This window comes from Misgurnus anguillicaudatus, chromosome 9 (genome assembly GCF_027580225.2).
Source record: "Misgurnus anguillicaudatus chromosome 9, ASM2758022v2, whole genome shotgun sequence".
Classification (NCBI taxonomy): domain Eukaryota; kingdom Metazoa; phylum Chordata; class Actinopteri; order Cypriniformes; family Cobitidae; genus Misgurnus; species Misgurnus anguillicaudatus.
Window position 1 is genome coordinate 35,691,169 of NC_073345.2, and position 21,080 is coordinate 35,712,248.

Consider the following 21,080-nt stretch of genomic DNA (forward strand, 5'->3'; position numbering starts at 1 on the left):
AAAAAAAATCTTGAAATAAGTTTACTTTTTTCGTAAACACCAAATTCAAGGAAAAAATTCAAGAAAATGTATCTAATCCCATTGACATTTTTTTTCTTAGGGCATTTTGCTCATCAAGAAAACCTTGATTGCATCTTGATTTAATTTTTTTATATTTGTACTGAAAACAAGACAAAAATACTAAGAAAGAAAGTCTTAGTTATACCCAACACTGTTGATGACAAATAGCCACGCACATGTTTTTGGATCAGTGTGAATTAGCCTAAAGATTTACATAAAAGCCTGTTAGTAACAATGTTGTTGTTTCTGTGCACGACAAAACCAAAGATCAAATCAAAGACTCACAGACCAGACAGAGTCGCTACCGAAAGCTTTCATCCAGATTTCCATGCAGATTATCACATTATTCCGTTCGGTTGTTAAATATAACATTTACTTGTAATGAAAATTCGACAGAATTCGTTAACAGGGGACACGGACGCGTCACGTGTTGATCGGTCACACATTCGGTCGGTATTATAGCGTCCTTAAACTTTAATAGACTCTTCATTTTCTGTAACAAGTAATGATTTGTTTAAAACCCGTGACTTACAAGACGTAGGTAGTGCAAATTTTGAGATATTGTTGGATGAGTGCCTTGCTTAAACCAAAGCGAAGTTTCGACCTCTGAATCTTGTGTTTTATTTACCTCAGTGACAGGACGAGCGCGCGACCGACGCTCAGCGGCTACGCATGCGCGTTACGGTGCTTTGCAATGCAATCATGCAAAGAATAAATATGAATATACCAAAGGCTTTTTTTACATTTCTGTTTTCTCTTTCGAATGGTTGCAAAGCTTTAACTAAGAAAATAAAACCCCTGAGGCATGTCGAGGCGCAGACCGTGCTTTTCTTACCAAATTTTTCTCGGATATACCTCATAGAATATAGTGTTAGGGTATTGATATTATAGCGTATGTATTAAATTATTCACTTACTCTTATTTTTAGTAACTGTGACTTAAGACAAACCAAGAAAAGCTTTATACATGTTATGTTGTGATTTTTGTAATAGCTGAGGTTCGCTTACCAAAAACACAATGCTTGTCTTTTTCTCTCTTAATGTAACTTTCACAATTTTTGTGGTGGAGGTTTTTTCCATTTTCTTTCATGAAATGCTGATCCTTTTATTTTATTTTTAAGAGGGACGGCTCATTTTCTCCACAAGGGTATTATTTTTAAGGGTTGGTTGCTTGAATGAGCCTGAGGTTTACAATGTTCATACTTCCAAAGAAATCAGCATCACGTCTGTTGTACAGTTCACTTAAATTCATTTACATCATCCAGTTTGTCTTTTCATTCATCTCTTGTCTTTCACCTTGCGTGTGGAAATGCAGAATTACAGTAAAATGTCCACCAAGCAACAATTTGATTTATGCATGAGTTAACTAGCGGTGTGATGCATTGTCCTTAAATAGTTTTAAGTTCAGGATCCATCTCAGTTTTTAAACTCTGCCCATATGTTTGCATGTTGGCCTGATCAAATTCATGAAGTGTTCAGCTCAGATGTGTATAAAAACTAAAACTTGTTTAGGTTTATGCCGTTTAGTGGATCAAATTAAAAACGATGTAGCATTTGAACAAACATTTTTTTTTATTCTCACATCTGCAAAATGAATTCATTTGCACAGTGGATTAAAATTGGTCATTAATATCAAAATAATCTTCATGCTTTCTGCTCGCACTAGATAGGCCTACTAGTCAAACACAACTCGGGATGAAATTTTACAGACAATCTACCACTAAACTAACCAGATTAGACAAGACTTACCAGATATTTCATACCATTTCATATAATCAAATCTCAGTCATGTGTCAGAATGCATTAAGACATGAAAAACATTTGGAATCAAAATGAGTGACTTTAAGAAGTTTGTATTTTTCAAATGAAGGAAATTATTAAGGTCTTTCCAAAGATTGTGTATAAGTTTGACCCAACAAGACTTCATAGATTGTATTTCAAACATCTGCTTTTTAAAAACTTGAAAGTGAATTATTTCCAGTTTCGTCAATTTTCATTTTTGTTCATTTGTTAAATCATGTACATGTATAAAAGTATTATTGTTGTTGGAATCACAAGAAAAAATGATCAAATTTTTGCATTCATAATCAAAGTCTTTGAACATTATTCACAAAATGTTTGACCGTTAATAAAGAGAACAGGTGATTTTATTTCTAATCCATTGCTTTCATGAATCACAACAATAAAATCTGTCCTAAAATAATGTTACTGGACATTTTGCTTTATTTTATCATTTTCGTTTTCACAACATAAAAGGAAACAACTATAAGATAAAGTAACTCCAGTTAAGGTGAAACTTCCAAAGATAAACCAAAGAGCGTCATGTAGTTTACTGTATATGTAACTAGAAGACATCATTTGAATCTCATGAACTCAAATACACGACACAAAACTTGGTATGGAAAAAGTACCAATATTTTTTTAACCATTTCATTAATAGAACAGTCTCCACATGCTTTAGAAACAAGATATTTTATTGTCAGAAGGTCAAATACCACATTATAAATTTGGATTTATGTAAATTATTCTTATCCCTACCAAACTAAATGTTTTCACCAGGAAGAATTACACACCTGAGATGAAAGTTTTGTATTATTTGTTTTGCATGTGTCTCATTTCTGGATCTGTGCGATCAGACGCTGCATCCATGTTCTTCCATAATCTCAGTGTCAGGTGGGACTTTATTAGTATTTGAGCCTCTCATCTGTGCAATATTAATATCTGTTTGAATAAAAAAAAATAAAGAACGCTGGAAAGAAAGGAGCTGACTCTAATTAAACCTGAAAGTGTTGTCATTGTTGAATGTTTCTCATGCAATGAAATCTTTACAATACTGTAGAAAGTTGTTGCTGTTCTGAGCAATTTAAACCCTCAGCAAAGCGAAACATCACAGCTCATTCTGTTTGTGTGTTTGTACAGTCATTTTACTGTCTTTTACTGCATTACACTTGACCATGACATTAGTGTTTCTGTGTCAGGTTTCTTCTGGGTTGGTTTGATCTTGTGTTTTTGTTCACTATCATCAGATGGTAGTGCTGTGCTTTCATGCTCTTCAATAAATCACCTTCATTCACAAAACACCTAGAGTTTGTCTTTATTAAGGAAAATCCCTGATTTATTGAAAATGTATGATTTAGCCACTTAGTAAAGAAAAAGCAAAGTTGTGCCTACATGTTCTGAAACGAACGTGTCAAAAGCATTAAAACAGCCTGATCTCACGGAAATTCATTTTTTTTTATGAATTGGCTAATTCAGATGAATTTGTAAGTGAATTGTACAAAAATGTATGATTATTAGAAGAAAAAAACAATTATGAAATCCGTAAAATACGTATGAATTGCCACAAGATTGTGTTGTTACAAAGGAAATCATTGATTTACACTGCAAAATCAATTCAGATATAGAAAATAAGAAAATAAGTTTAGTTTTTAGACAAAAATATCACATTTAAGTTAAAACAAGCAAAAAATCTGCCAATGGGATTATAACATTTTTCTGGAATTCATTTTTAAGATTTTTTTATTTCTTACCCGATGATTGGCAATTTTTTACACTGCAAAAAAGATTTTCAAGAAAAAAAATTCTTAGTATTTTTGTCTTGTTTTCAGTAAAAATATCAAAAAAGTCTTAAATTAAGATGTTTTTTCTTGATGAGCAAAACGACCCAAGAAAATAAGTGTAGTTTTTAGACCAAAAATTTAAGTGATTTTGTGCATAAAACAAGCAAAAAAATCTGCTAATAGGGCAATCAAATTTTTCTTACATTTAGTGTTTAAGAAAAATGTTTAAAAAAATTCAAGAAATATAAGCTAATTTTTCTTAAAATTTTCTTGAATGTAGTGTTTAAAAAAATTCAAGATTTTTTTTGCTTACCCCATTGGCAGATTTTTTTTGCTTATTTTATGCACAAAATCACTTAAATGTAATATTTTTGGTCTAAAAACTAGACTTATTTTCTTGGGTCGTTTTGCTCATCAAGAAAAAGCATCTTAATTTAAGAATTTTAAGATATTTTTACTGAAAACAAGACAAAAATACCAAGAAAATTTTTTCTTGAAAATCTTTTTTTTTTGCAGTGTATGTCTTGTTTTATGCACAATTTTACTTAAATTTTGTGTTTTGTTGTCTAAAAACTAGACTTGTGTTCTTCCATCATTTTAGTCATCAAGAAAATACATCTTAATTTGAGAATTTTTAGACATTTGTAGTGAAATCAAGTCAAAAACACTAAGAAAATCTTTTTTTTTCAGTAACAGTGGCATATATGCATATGATAACCATCTATGTGGAATGGACTGGCAAATGTTATGTTTTATTACCACCAACCAACCATCATGAAAATTCATACAGGTCTTTTGAAGAGAGGTTGGAAAAAGTTTTCTCAAGAAAAGCAGTACTGTTCAGACGGTTTTATACACTATTGTGAAGTGCAGACAGATTCATCTTTCTATTACTAAGTGGCTTTCTGCTGCTATGTCGCTCTGATATCTGTCAAACATTTCATCTCATTCTCGTTTCTTTCATGGTTGCCAGGGTAACAGGCATTCATGTTTCTGTTTATCAGCTGACATTTGGCTTTTCATTACCTGTGTGAAGAACGAGGGCCGACCGATAAGGTGTGACATTAAGAGACCGTTCATACTCGCACGTTGTTGAGAAGCAGACGCCAATCAAAGTCAATGTTGACAGCAGCCACTGAAAAGCTTCATGTTTAAAAAACAGAACTGGAAAAGGGCACACGTGCCCCACAAATCCCTTCAAACAACACATGAGAACAGAGAAGATTCAGTTGAAGGCTTTAGAAAGGCGTGATTCAACATTTACAAGCCATTATAAAGCCCATCATTTCAAAGTCCAACCCAATCTTAAGGCATTTTGTGGTATAGTCACAAAATATTAGATTTAATTATTTGTGTTCATGGACACGATTTTCCTTTCTTTCGAGTTACTCATCACGAATTTCTACAAATTATTTTTCGCTTCCCGAACAAAACTTTCTTTTTTGTGTAATTTTATGTTTTGGTTTCTCAATGCTTTTACCATTGTAACTTGGGGTTGGGGTTAGAATGACTTTCTGTTACAACTCTAACCCCAACCCCAGCAACAATGGTATAAAAATCTAAAGATTTTTTTTAGAAACCAATAGGTAAAATAACATCCTAACCCAAAACCCAAATCGAACCCCAAGCATCAATAATAAAAAAAAAAAATGGGAAAGCCAATACACAAAAATTGAAGTCGTGCTCAATGACACGAAAAACGTTGAAAATCATGTCCAATTTGTCACTATACCAAGAAAATGTCTTGAGGTTGGGTTGCTGAATCTCAGGACCTGAACAACTTTGTTACCTCATGTTTGATAGATGTTTTTGATTTTGGTTGAACTTTTTCTGACCAAACAACCTAAACATTTTGTACAAATATTTCTTCTACAATAAAAACAAAAAAGCGTAGTAGTTACAAATAAAACCAGATTTTTAGTTTTTGGGTGAACTATTACTTTCAAATTGTAAAAAAACTGATCTTACACATACATTAAGCTTAAACAAATCAATTTATTTGCAATAAACACAGATGTTATGCTTCTGCCCAGTTTAGATATGTACAAGTTTCAGTTAACTCTGCCTTCAGTGTAACTACAGTACAAACACTGTAAAAAAAATGCAGCATAAAGTTCAATTGTTTTCCAAGTCAATTCAACCTACTATTTTAAGTTTTGACCTGTGATAAGTTCAACTTATATTTTTATGTTACGTTAACTTAAAAAATTATGTTGATTTGACAAAAATGCTGCATTTTATTTACAGTGCAAAGCTATCAGTCTTAGAAACGTCATATCAGCAACTTAAACATAATGATAGAAATCATCTTACACAACAGATACATTAAAAATTGTGCAGTTATTTCAACTAAGTAGCTTGTTTTGTTAAACCTGCAGATATCTCCAGTGAGGAACGTTGAGGCCAATGTTTAAGACAACTCTCTGTTGGAAGCATTTCAATTTATTTTCACTTCATCTGTATCTTAACGGTTCAGATGATGCAGTAGTTTCTCTTTATAAAATAATTATTCTAAATGTTCACGTTTTAATTTCAGTGTTAGACTAAAAACTGATCTGTAGTCAGTGTGATATATCTAAGACTAAACGCTAAAGCAGTAAAATGCATAAGGCAGAAAAGATCTGAATAAAAGCATTCATTGATTAATATGAACAGGTTTATAGAAGGGTGAAACTACCAGGCTACACTCTTAAAATAAAAGTGCTTCACAAAGCCATAGAAAAACCATTTTTGACCTTTCAATTTCCCTAATTTCTTTGTAGTGAAGAAATGTTCTTCAGATTATAAAAAGCTAAGATAGAAGTGGTTCTTAAGAGATCATTTGACTGAATGGTTCTTTGAGGAACCAAAAAAAGGTTCTTCTGTGGCATCGGTGTGAGAAACCTTTTAAGAACCTTTATTTTTGTACGAGTGCATAGTTGACCCCAAATCAAAAGAAAAATAATCTCAATTTGCATAAGAGAACGAAGGGCACCGAACAGCAGTGTGTGGGGGTTTCATAGATTTTGTGCGTTTCTGCAGCGATATCCAGAATCAGCTGTGGTGGAAGTCACGTCATATAATCTAATAATACATAACCAACTAATCAATTCATTAAAAGGATCATTTTAGAAAACAGAAGCCTTACAGTATGATTTTCTCCTGAGATTTCTTCTGTTTCGTAGAATGACCCAAAAACATTTTAGGCCTGCAGAGAAGAAATGTAATCTTCTCTCTATCCTCCACCAAATCTGTCCATTCCAATCGCCCACCTGATCAGTCTCTACACCAGCTAAATCACTCACTCCTTCATTTCTCTTTTCTGCACCATCCCCCCATCTCTCTCTCTCCCTAGAAATCAATGCTGTCTCTCAATTAGAGGTCACAAAACCAGTGCAGCCAGCGTTCCACTTTTCAATTACCAGGAGACTCACACTGCCTCCAGAGCATCACACACACAGACACACACACTGAATGCAGGTGGGTTATTGGGTCCAGGCCAGCCAATCTTTCTGCATTTAATCAACAATAGCATGAGCTGTGTGTGAGTCTCATGAAATCCATCACAAATACATCCAGCTCAATGATAAAAACTGGAGGCCTGTATCCCTTCTGACAACACTAAAATGATAATTAAGCACATTTTGCCAATAAATTCAGTTTATAAATATAATTACTTTGAAAAAATATGTGACCCTGTCTGTGAAGTCATTTTTCTACATAAAATTATCTTGAAAAGAAAATATAATCAAACTTTGAGGCTCCAAATCATATCATTAGATTATGAGACTTCACAGACAGGGTCACAAATTGAGAGAAACTAAACTTAAGCAAATGGAAGACAACGTAACATTTCTGTCTTGGCAAAAGAAACTCAAGATATTTAAACACGGCAACACAAAGTACAGAAGTGCTTTATGTTGTGCTTCTGTTATCTAAAGCAACACATCACATCTCACTTTTTAAAGCGTGAGTGTTCATCAGATCACTGAAGCGCAGCTGAAAGAAGGCACGAGGTCATGAAGGCGCTGAACACGAAGACAATGTTCAGCATAGCATTGTGAAACAGGCACGTCTGACCCTCTGACTGGACATCACAGAGAGGTCAAAGAAGCTTCTGGTGGGCTTTCAGATGAGAGACGTTGTGGCTGTGCTGGGGATTCTTTTAAAGGAACGGTTCATCTGAAACTTTATTAACCTTTTCTGGTCTTCTGTTCCTGAACGTAAACAGCGGCTATAAAGCTGCACAAAGGACAAAAAGTACAATAAAAGTACAAATCTACAGGCTATCAGTATTTATATTCATTCTTATGGGGCGTACACACCAACCGCGAATGCAACGTTTTGCACGAGTAGATTACATAGAAAGTCAATGCAAAGACACGAATAGGCTCAGGGTGAATGATGCGAATTGGGCGGCGCAAATTTCACCAGAACACTGCCTCAAATACGTCTTCGAGCAAGTTGAAAATATATGAAAATAAGATAAATCCCGCGAACAATCTAGAGCGAGGAATGAAATGCTTTGTGTCTGGTGTGTTCGCAACATAAGGGGAGCGGCGGACTTGAGACTTGAATATAGCACACGAGTTGTATGACTACGTTAATGACTACGAAGCTTGACAGCCTCAGAATGCATTAATGCTTTTTATATGAGAAATTTGTGTGAACTGTCCCTTTAAAACCGGCACACACATTTTAGCACCTTTGCCGTTTCCACTCCAAGATAAACGCTTGTTTATTCCACGTTGGCCTCTGTTTTCATTTATAAGGTATGATGATGATGTTTTCTGTGGAATGTACGTTCGGCTCAATAACAGCAGTGCTTAAATTTTTATATACCCCTGACACCCTGCTCACAGACACCTAGTTGGTTACATCAAATGTAAATCATATTAAACCCATCCAGCTTCGAACCAATGAGAGAGGAGAGCGTGCAGGTCTGAAGTGATGTCAGGTCAAAGGTCAGAGTTTCTGGTTGGCAAAGAAGGCTTTGGTCTGACCACAGGTGGGGTTTACACAGAGCGGACAGCGCAAGGTGAGCTGACGGGAACACGGCTCATTAGACTTTAGATGAGACTGAACCAGATCAGCCAGTGCCTGAGAAAGAGAGAGAGAGAGAGAGAGAGAGAGAGACAGAGACAGAGAGAGATGTAAAATGTAAATTTGGCTCTGTTTAAACCCTAGAGACTGCAAAGACTACATAGACAGGATCAGAGGTGCTTTTCAGAAATGAGGGTTGTTTATAATACATTGCCATGCATCCTCTGTTGAGCAAACAATCCCAGAATGCATTGCAACAAGTTAAAATAATTTAGCTGTTTGTTTCTCTCCATCTGTTCTAGTTAGTTATAGGCAGTTAATAGATAACAGAATCCTTTTATATGTCCGTCTATGTGCAATGCATCATATGTGACCCGTGCTGGCAAAAAAAAAAAAGTATAAATTGAGGTTTTCATAAAAATAAGTACATTAAGCCAACATCTAGTGATCTCGATGCTCTAAATAGTCATTAAACATCTAAAATTATCTTTATATTTGTACATTTTCTGAGTTGTATCGTTCTAAATGCTTAACCTACTGTATACAAAGATGCGTCTCCATCGACATGCCCGTTTGACATTTTGGTTTAAATACATGCAGGAATTAGAAAATAAAGTGCAGAACTGGCTTGATGTTAAAAGAGTTATTAGGAGAGATAAGACTGACTGACACATCTGAAGCATGCACACAGATGCACAAGCGTGCAACTCGGATATACACACATATAAATAGAATAACTGTTTTGACAAGAATTTACACAGATATAATCTCTTATGTCTTAAGTGAATGTTTGGGGACTGTTAGGGATCTGATGTGTAAGATTACAGTAGATCTTGAAGCTGTCTGTCTCAATGTCAATCAATCAATAAAAGAAAAAAGTTGAACATATATTGATATTGTTTTTGACTTTGCGTGGGCTAAATCTATTAGTTTTACAGTGATTTTAAGGTATGGATGAGGTGATTTTGCTTTTAAACCTTTAAAAATCTTTAATTTGATTTTTCTCAAAATTGACTTTGCTGACTCTGTCAACTTCAAACCGCTGTAGCTCTGTCGTTTATTTGTCAAATTACAACAAATCATGCATCGTTTTGAAGTTTTTTTTTAATCGAGAATGTCAACATATAAATCTATTTTTTTTTAATTTGCTCATTCCGACTCTTTTTTTTCCAGCAGGGGTCACATATGTGTAAGATACTGGAATTACAATCAGTTCATTACAATCAGCTCTTACCCTGAAAAACAGTGGATTTCCATTCAGAGATTCTGCTCTCCTGATGTTCTCCACTCCACACTGAAAAACATACAACACAAACAATTCAGAAAACAACTCATCTCTTCACAATATTACTGATGAACTGCATACAATACTGTTCCAATTTCCACACTAACCAAAATTAAAATCAAACACAAATGTTTTAAAGAAAGAGTTTAATCAGATCAGATTAGACCCTCGGCCACCAGAGAGATGACCAATCAATGCACAGGTGACAGAGAAAGAGAGAAAGAAAGAGAGCCTTCAGACCATTTAATGCTAGCTGGAGGGCAAACACACACACACACACACACACACACCCACACACACAACACAACACAACATGGGGCTGGGAAACGCACACATCTTTATCCTGAGATGCTTTAGAAGTGAAACTGTGATCGATGTTTCTCAGATTCAAGAGGAAGGTGAGGTTAAATGTCAAAGATCTTACTGCCATACAGAGTTCATACAACATAAAGAAATAAACACAGCATGAGAATCAAACCAACCATCTGGAGTTTACACTTCAGAGGATTTCAGATCTGTTCAGCGGAGGATAAATCATCATTTAAATTTATTTTCCTGCCATTGACGAGTTTTAAAGAAAACGCTTCCATGCCAATGACGAGCTTTTAAGGAAATTTACATTTCCACTTTTATCCACTAGTTGGTGCTCTTACACAACTTATAAAACACTGAAGCATCCACTGATCCAAAAACAGTAAAAACTCTGTGTATCTATTTACAAAAAGTGTATCTTTTTGCTGAAAATTTGGTATTTTTTAAAGAAACCTACCCATATTTGAGAGGTGATAAAAAACAAATGAAGATAGGATGAAATTTTTTCAGTTTATTTGTTTAAAAGCAGATCTGTTCTTTCATTTATTATATTTTATGTTTATTTATTTATAGAACAAACATTTCTGGAAGGCATTTTGTGAAACTTTTGTAAAAAACACACAAAACAAATTCTGGCGGGCAACTTTTTTAAGGGTTAATGTAATCGTGTGAAACTGTTGAGATTATATAAGCCAAATGTGTATTTAAGGAAACTTTTGAAACAGTTTGCATTTATATGACCCAGCATAAAAGTCCATGTATTTGTCCAGATATTTAGTTACAATAACTGCTGAAATGTGTTATTATTCATTACTGTATATTATCAGCATACCAACATGAGAAGAAAATAAACATAAAGACGACATATTTGATGTCTTGAGAGGAGGAAAAGAGAAAATATGAGCTTCTGCCCAAAGCTTAATGCAACAGATTTGGCTGATCACAGATAGAAAATTAAATTTAGCAGAATCTTTAATGTTTATGATTTTATCTTTATGTCATATAATACTTTTAAATTTTTATTTAAAATAACACACAAATTTTATTCTATAGGTTTAAATTAGATTATAAGATGTTTACTTCTGAACAAGAAAAAAATTCTTAGTATTTTTGTCTTGTTTTCAGTAAAAATATCAAAAAATTCTTAAATTAAGATTATTTTTCTTGATAAGCAAAACGACCCAAGAAAATAAGTCTAGTTTTTGAATTTTTCTTGAATTTAGTGTTTAAGAAAAAAAAATTTGCTTACCCCATTGGCAGATTTTCTTGCCCGTTTAATGCACAAAATCACTTAAATTTGATATTTTTTGTCTAAAAACTACTTATTTTCTTGGATCGTTTTGCTCATCAAGAAAAAGCATCTTAATTTAAGAATTTTTAGATATTTTTACTGAAAACAAGACAAAAATACTAAAAATTTTATTTTCTTTAAGATAATTTTTTGCAATGAATGTCTCATAACTTTTTTCAAACTACCTGCAAAGACTTTCTAACTTAGTATTTTTGTCTTATTTTCAGTAAAAATATCTAAACATTCTTAAATCAAGATATATTGTCTTGAGGAGCAAAATTACCTAAGAAAATAAGTAGTTTTTAGACAAAAAATATAAAATTTAAGTACATTTTTGCTTAAAACAAGCAAAAAATCTTTCAGTATATTTGTACTGAAAACAAGACAAAAATACTAAGTAAGAAAGTTATATTTTTACAGTGTGGACTGCAGGTTAACTTTTTAACCAGTAGCTTAATGAACACACACACACACACCTCCTCTCCGAGGATCTGCGAATACTCAATGTCGAGTTCGTGCAGCGTTTCGATGTGATCGCTGGTGAAGGCGATGGGCACCAGAAGAAGGTTTTTTTTCCCGCGCTGACACAGACCCTTGATGACCTCATCGGTCTGCGGCCCCAGCCACGCCATCGGCCCGACCTACAGAAGCCCAGCAGGGACACAAAACACCTCTACATCATCTCAGTACAGTGCAGTTACAGCAGCTAACCACCAGGTGTCTCTGTTTTACACAAGCTCTAATATAAAAACATTACTGTATCATCTGACTGATTTAAGATCAGTATTAGTCAAAGAAGATGATTCTGACCCTTGACTGCCAGACGAGTCGGTATGGATTACAGTGACCCAGTCGATCCATCACCCTTTGAACCGTAGCTCCAACTTCCTGAGGATACGGATCGCCTCTGTTCACCACCTCAACACAAACAGATCTGTTAGAGTATTTGATCTTTACGTGTGAATCTGTATGATGTATTAGATTATGATGTTGTGTTACTCACAGACAAGGGCAGAGAGTGAGCGGAGAACAAAATCACCACATCATCTCGCTTCTCCGGAGGAAACTTCTCCAGTTCATTACGAACATGTTCGGCAAAACACTAAATAAAAACACATCATTTATATATTTGCAAATGCGTGTCTTTTCATTTGATGAATACATTTTCTAAAAGTAATGACATTATTAAAATAGTTTCACACTGGCTGTTGCTCAATTCCAAGAACGCAAAGAACGGACTTGCGTTTTCGTGGAGATAAGTCTTGCCAGGCGACCTTGTAAGAACAAACTCAGAAGGTCGCGAGAACACAAAACGCACTTCTGAGAATTGAGATGTGTGCGATCTTCCTGTTGGTCACCTGACCTCCCAGATTCAAAATCGCAACAATCATAAATTGACAAACATACCATTATCTGCATTATTATATACATTAATTTATTTTTTATTATGTCATTTTTATTAATGGCAAATACATAAATATTTTAGATACATTGCAAAAAATGATTTTCAAGAAAAAAATTCTCAGTATTTTTGTCTTGTTTTCAGTAAAAATATCTAAACATTCTTAAAGGTGCAGTGTGTAAGGATCTCTTGACAGAAATGAAAAATAATATACAAAACTATATGATCAGGGGTGTATAAAGACCTTTCATAATGAACCCTTATGTTTTTATTACCTTACAATGAGATGTTTTTATCTACATACACAAGGGTCCCTTTACAAAGAAGTCGCCATTTTGTGCCACTATGTTTCTACAGAAGCCCTTAACGGACAAACTTTTTTACAAAGCTGTCTCCGAAGATGACATGTTTGTCTGGTGGCAGCTACCGTAGCTTCTCTATGCTTTTTAAAAGCGATGGGTGAGCAGTTAACTGAGCCATTAGTTGCAATTCGCAACCTCTCCACTAGATGCCAACTAAAATGTACACACTGCACCTTTAAATTAAGATGCTTTTTCTTTGTAAGAGCCATATATGGTGTCATTCTGATTTTGTACACTAGGTTGAGTATTGAGTTTGGGAAATGTATAAAATAGGTAAAGAGGAAATGCTGCACAGGTGCGGGTTATGAGCATACCAGTTGTGACCATGAGGTTGGCGCATGGTATTGGAAAGCCATATGTAAGATCTGTATGAATTTGTGACTTTGTAAACTCTTTTTAATATTGAAACTATATGTGGATAAACAAAATATAAAACATGAGCGTCAAGATACGGAGATTGTTATTGGTGCACGAGTCAAACAGCATTTGCCCACATCCTCTGATTGGCAGTCACTGCAACATTCTTGATGAGCAAAACGATCCAAGAAAATAAGTCTAGTGATTTTGTGCATAAAACAAGCAAAAAATGAACATTTTTCTTAAACACTAAATTCAAGTAAAAAAATTGCTTACCCCATTGGCAGATTTTTTTGCTTGTTTTATGCAAAAATTCACTTAAATGTAATATATTTGGTCTAAAAACTAGACTTATTTTCTTGGGTCGTTTTGCTCATCAAGAAAAATCATCTTAATTTAAGAATTTTTAGATATTTTTACAAGACAACAAATACTAAGAAATGTTTTTCTTGAAAATAATTTTTTGCAGTGTACCTTATATAATCTAAAATAAGAAACTTAATTAATATTAGCTTTTCTATGCCCATTAAACATATATTTAAATATCAAATTTGCATTTTTTTAATACTTAAAATGTTTACAAACAAACTTTTACTTGAACGAGATTCTCAGTTTCGCAAGCTTGCGGCGGGAGGTTGTGCGTATCACTTTCTTTTCTCCGCCATTGTTTTGGCGCAATGACTTCTGGGGCGAAAAACGATTTCAGCGCGCAAGTCTGCACTCGATGCATCATTGATATCTAGAACACATCCGGGTATTTTCATGCGTCCTCTGTACTTGCGTCCTTGAGAATTGGAATTGAACTTGAAAGCGGTTATTGATGACGTAGAGCGAGAACACAAGGACGCAAGATCGCTAAAGGAAGAGGAAACATTCGCGTTTGAGGCTCATGATATATCATTACCATGAACTCTTATTATTCATCTACTGTATGCCTACATAAACACAGTTTTACATTCTACTGCACCTTTAACAACAAAACAACTCATTGGCGTGTCCACATGTGTAAACCTGTGTGTGTGTGTGTGTGTGTGTGTGTGTGTGTGTGTGTGTGTGTGTGTGTGTGTGTGTGTGTGTGTGACTTCACCTCGATCAGCAGAGGGTGTGTGGGCCACCTGTCAATCACACTCCAACGCATCTTTGGCCTGTCACCACGATTAGTGTAGTATCTGTAGATGGCATTCAGACTGCTGCCTATACAGACAAACACACACATTAGACTGTCTATACATCAGAAAAAATACAAATGTGCACCAGTTTACATTTATGCATTTGCCAGACACTGTTAATGTCCTGTAATAATTTTATCTAAACATATTTTTTTAAATCATTATTGAACATTAAAATCAATCACGTGGCTATAGCTTATGTCATTTTCGTTGTGGATTTAAAATTAAATAGGATAATGCAGTTGTTGTGCAAAATGCATTAATGACACAATTAAACAAGTCATTAAACAAAACGTAAATAAATAAAACATGCCGTTTCAGATGTAAATATGATGCCATAATGTAAATATTCCGATTGAATAGTATTTGATATAAAAGTTAGTCAACACTTTTATTTTGGAGGCTTTTGCATGAAAGCAGGGGTGTTCAGATTAGAAATGTAAGTGCCATGGAAAAGACTAAAAGCTCTATAACATTTCATTTGATGTCCGTGTATGCACAAATTTCTGTGAACTGTGCCCCCTTAAAAAAAAATGTGCATGACGCCCCTGCTGGAAGTCTACAGGGAGTTGCATTAAGTACACAAAAGCCGTTTGTTTATGTTGTTGCTGCTAAAACCATCTATATTTTTTTTTTAAATCACCATGCAATGTTCTCGAAATGTTATTTTATGGTTTTATAAAAACCTGCACATTGCCATTATTCTGTATAATTTATTTTTAGTTATTTGCAAAAATATCACCTACAAAGAACGTTCACAGACCGTTAAATAACCAAAAGAGAACCAAAAACTAAAGTTAGGGAAATGTTCCTGCTCGTGTATTTGCACTGAATTGGAAACTATATTTTTGAAAAATACAATGACTTTTAAGGCACTTATATACTGAGAGGTGTTACATAAAAATAATTACATTATTTTAATATAGCCAGTCGTGAACTAAAGTAGGCCGGTCTTAGGCATGAAACTCCAGGGCTGAAAATGAGTCCCACTCCAGCCCTGTATGTGTTTGTGTTTGCTTGTGTCTGTCTGTGTTTGTGTGGTGTACCTGTTGTGGAGCAGCTGTATTGTGGATATTGTGTAAAGGCGACAGCTCGATCTATTCCATCTTTCTCCATCTGTTGTATGGCCTCTTCAGTCAGAGGATTAACATACCGAAAACCTATGTAGAACTTATGAGGAGCTACACACAAACAAACAAACACATTTACATTTCATGTTTTTCATTTGCTACTTCACTCATCTATAATTGTATATAATAATAATAATTCTTCATCTGAACTTTATCTTGAACTTTAATTTATTATATCATTCTGTTTTTTTAATAGTTTTAACTGAACTCCTTGTTTAATTTTCAGGCACATGATCTAATATCAGTTATTGTTTTTCACTGTGTCTCTGTGATGAAAAGTCTAAACATCATGTTTGTGTATTTGTGCATTACAGGACTTGTGTAACATATGAAGCAGGCTGTTGTGTGTTATCTGAGGTGTGTCTGTTGTGATGAGGGGTGTGAGAGACCCTCCTCTGGGTTTAATCTATCACACTGACACACTCCACGCCTTTACTCGCTGTGTATTTATCAGCACTAAACACAATCTCTCTCTCTCTTTCTCTCTGTTCTGATGACTGTTTGTCTGTTTCAATCTGATTATATTCAAAATGAACTCTTATTTTAAAGCGTGGTTTTTGAATTATAAACAAATGATCTTACCGGTTTCTGGACACATCTCATCCAAGAGTTTCACCATCCCTTCACCCTGCATGGTGGTCCAGGCTTTGATAGGAGATCCTCCTCCGATCTTGCTGTATTGCTCTTGGATCTTCGGTGTGCGGCGTTTGGCTATGAATGGGCCGAGTTTACTACAACAAATATCCAAACATGTCTGAGAAATCTATTTTAATTCATTAAACTCACAGCTCGTCTTATATTAATGTCATGCATTTCTGAGTAAAACAGGATAATTAACAAAAAATCTTTCTTGCATTTGATAGTTTTCTTATATAAGTATATAACTATAAGAGGGCCTTAATGACAATAGACAAAAACCGAGGCAAGTTTCCAAGGCATAGCAAGTTAATATATTTAGATAACAAAGACAAACATTATTTCATTAAAATTTAAGCAGTGACAAGCAATGCCCCACAATGAGACCAGAAGCTTATATTAGGAGTAAATAAGATTAATTTCACTTCATATGAAGTCATACCTTTGAAAAAAAAGTTTTATTTCTTATTTTGTATGGGAAGTTGCATGAGGTCTGTGTCCATAAAGAGCCGTAAGAGAAAATCATGAACATCTTCAAGTTTCTCTGGGCCGCCCATGTTTAACATCAATATCCCTGTTTTGGGTTTTCTGCGAATAAAATAAATAATAATATATTGTATAAATATTAATATAACACATAGTCAGGAGCTTCTTCAGGTGAGAAAGTTCAGTGGATTCAGAAGAGAAATATCAGTACAGTTAAAAACATTTAATAAAAACTTTTCAATTGAAGTTTGACATTTGCATGGAATCCCATACGGCAAAAAATTTAATTTCTTTGGCCAAAAATATGTTTTAACTAAATACATTTTGTAGAAAGTAAAGCTTAATTAAATATATTTTTGACATTTGAAAATATATTAAGTTTTAACCTTCACATATTAACATATATTTCAGGGGCAACAAATACATTTATAATTTTACATCCCATACGGCAAAATATATATTTTTCCTGGCCAAATATAAAAGTTTGTATAAAGTATAAGTATAAAATGTATAGGATGTATAAAACATCAAATTCTAAGTATATTTTTGCAGTTGAATTTTTATTTTATTTTAATCTTTTCAAACACATTATGTTTACAGGTTTATAACATACAAAATTTTTCTTTCAATGCAACATGAATATAAATGCTTTAAAATACATTTCAAAGTATAAAAATAAATTGGTGAAATAAAAAATGTTTGTTAACATATTTCAAAAATATTTTTAGTACATATATTTTCAAAATATATTGAAACACAAGAAACAGAACTGATAACAAGACGACAGTGAGGCACGCTGGGAAACATTTAGTGTTTACAGCCGCTTCCTGTTCTATATTTGGGATGTTGACGTGTCTTAAAGTGTGATATGAAAGATTTGTAAATGGAAATTTGTGAATGAAGTACCATTTAAATATTGCAATCCGGTATTCTTTTTGAATATTAAAAACTTGTATCTTGATATAAGCACCTTTTGTGCTATTGCCTCCCTATGACACATCACAGTTATTGTTTCCTAATCTTTGGAAGTCGCTTTGAATAAAAGCATCTGTTAAACGCCTAAATGTAAATGTAAATTTAGCGTATTACTCAAACTGTAAGTGATTGTGTAGACTCACAGAGTTGCAGTATAAACTGATACGAGGTCACATGTGTGTGTTTATCGGCTGCTTTATAATGTGGCTCATTTAATCTGATTTCAGGCCAGTTCAAGCAGCAAGGCTTTAAACAAACGGCTTTAGAAAGAACCAGAGAAAAGAAAGAGCTTTGTGTAAGAGGAAAAAAAATGCTGTAAAACCTTTGGCGGTTGTAATTGGCCCCTTAAGTTTTGTTCATTTGACCTGTAAAGATCACATCATTTCCATGAGGACTGAGTTATGTTCAGACTGATTTCAGACCTGTTCTCCTGAGACTCTGGAGTGGGTGAACTGGCAAATGCAGCTGCTGTGGCCGTCGACTGTCGTCTGTGAAACACACTCGTGGATAAACCCGACGGGCTGCGTCTGACCACTACACAAACAAACACAGAAACATTCAGTCTGTCCATACCATGCAGTTGGTAAATAAATACTTTATATGCATTTAAACAAATTGTGCATTAAACTTGTTGCTCCAAGCTAGACTTGACTAAACTATGACTTAAGGTAGTTAAATGCCTTATATAATAACAAACAGGTTTATCATTACAGTGTTTGATACTAAAGCACCATAGTGCAAAGTATTAAAATAATAAGGACATTATAAAAATTTACATTTGATTCTTGGATTATTATTGAATCATTTCTTTAAATACATCACGTTACTCAACAGTTGAATTAGTTTAACAGTACATCATTTCATGATCATTGATTATAAATGTTTGAAAAACAAATGTATACACGTTTTTGGTTCATAATAAGGGAATGTGACATGAAGATTTTACGATACTGCGGTTTATGCAGCGCTGCAATTGCATCACTCGACCACTGTGCGTCGCTGTCGGCGCAGTTACGCAAGTTGTAAAAGCATGTGTTGTGTAACTTTAACTCCTGCTTTTTGTTGACGATTCGTGCATGTAAAGATCACGCATTCGTATCGCTAAACGCACAGCAAAGCACAACGAAAGCAGACGCGCTGTTTGTGCGCCCCTTCTCCACAAATGTGAACAGCTGCAGACAGGAAAGGAAAAGTCAAGGAGACACTCCAACCCCCATGGACAATGAGCCGACAAAAAGCACATTTATTTCAGCCCTGAAACTCTTCATTATGCTTGATAAGTCATGTGAACGCTCATATAAACATATGAATGAAAGCTCTGAGTATTTAGGCTTAATAAAAGCACTTACGTTGCACGAGCCGGCACGCGCTGCCCAACACCGCCATCATGTACGGCTGTTATGTAAATTATTCTCCTCTTTCAATAGAAATAAAGTGAGAAAGCATGAAGCTGCAGAATCGCAGGTGTTATTCCTCTCCTCCACTTCTCTGAAGCGCTCAAATTCCGATATAGAGCCGCTGACTGACCACTGTCACTGTTGTCACTGCGTAATGACGTCTAGTAGCTCCGCCTAACGACACGCCCCTCTGTACGTCAATACGACAGGAAGCCAGGACGAACGACGTCATGGCTCAGCAGACCAATCAAAAGCGCATAAGAGTGGACAAAGACCAAAAACAGAAGCGGAAACGTACATTTTTACATAAAATATTAATATAATATTAATAATTACATTACAGAGCGCATTTATTATAATCTGAAAACCACGCCCACCAGGGGGGAAACCGTCTCTTTGTCCTTTCTGGCTTATAAAAAACAGAACAATGCATAAAATCTGCTATGTGACTAACAAGCTAAAAACCCAGAATTAAGTTTTTATAAGCTACCAAGCCGTAAAACAGTCTTTAAGAAGACAAAAGTGGATACAGGCAAAAAGTGGGCGTGGTTCTTAATTTAGGACTATGACAAGTTGCCTGTTATAAACTTTATGTCTTTAAACGCTCGTTTTTGGGGTCGACACCTTATAAAAAAAAAATTCTGTCTTTTTTGGCTTGTTAGCTGTGCACCCTGTCACACAGCAGCTTTTAGGCATTGTTCAGTTTTTTTATAAGCCAGAATGACAAGGAGGCAGCCTCACACAATACAAGTCTATATGGTGGGCGTGGTATTCAGATTATGACGCGTTGCACTCTGTCTCTATGTAAACTGTAAATATAATACATGCTCATTCTGCAGGTGAAAACAAATTCATTCATAAATTATTTTTTTTTTTGTTCATTAATGACTAGTTTGTGACATTTATCTGTGCACAAGAAGATGTGTGCTGAGTTATGATGAGGAAGTTAAAATAAAGTCATTATTTATCATGTATTAATATTATGTAGGTGCGGCTAAAAACAATAACATATAACCTACATCTAAAACATATAACATATCATTCATTACAGCAAAACATGAAATTACTCAACCAAGTAATGCCACTTTTCTCATGATAACTATGAATTAATTATTAGGGCTGCAGATAACAACTTATCGCAACTAATTGTTTGCATAATAAAAGTTTACACCATATGTATGTGTATTGTGTATAATGATTACACTAATATGCATGTATATGTTTAATTTTTTTTTTACATGTGTACAGTATATACATTTTTATATTTATATACAATTTATATTAGATATAAATATGAATACTTAACAAATAATAAATATATTTGTTTCATTCAACATATACATTATTTTGCATGTGTGTAATTATATAAACATAATTATTATATACATTACACACACATATATATGGTGCAAACAAAAACCTTTATTCTGCAAATGATTAGTCATGATTAGTTGTTATGCAGTCCTATCATGTATAGAGTGATGAAGATATCAAATATGTTCATAACATGAACATTTTATAACACTTGGCACAAAGTTATCATACAAAAAGTCTAACCTTAACTAATTAACAGCTTTGAAAGCATTGAATGATTTGACACTAAGCTTTATTAACCAGGACAACATGTACAGTAAAAT

General features: G+C 34.2%; 1 protein-coding gene across 1 annotated transcript; it reads right to left on the reverse strand.

The window, feature by feature from the left end:
• Nucleotides 1-5,594: 5,594 nt before the first annotated feature.
• On the reverse strand, nt 5,595-19,615 carry fech (ferrochelatase). The gene is made up of 11 exons (XM_073871624.1): nt 19,396-19,615; nt 18,469-18,580; nt 17,051-17,173; nt 16,532-16,677; nt 15,866-16,000; nt 14,738-14,844; nt 12,533-12,631; nt 12,340-12,447; nt 12,006-12,170; nt 9,876-9,935; nt 5,595-8,698 (listed from the first exon to the last, which is right to left on the reverse strand). The coding sequence occupies exons 1-11, from the start codon at nt 19,433-19,435 to the stop codon at nt 8,564-8,566; spliced, it is 1,230 nt and encodes a 409-aa protein (XP_073727725.1). The 5' UTR covers nt 19,436-19,615; the 3' UTR covers nt 5,595-8,563.
• Between the last annotated feature and the right edge of the window lie 1,465 nt (nt 19,616-21,080).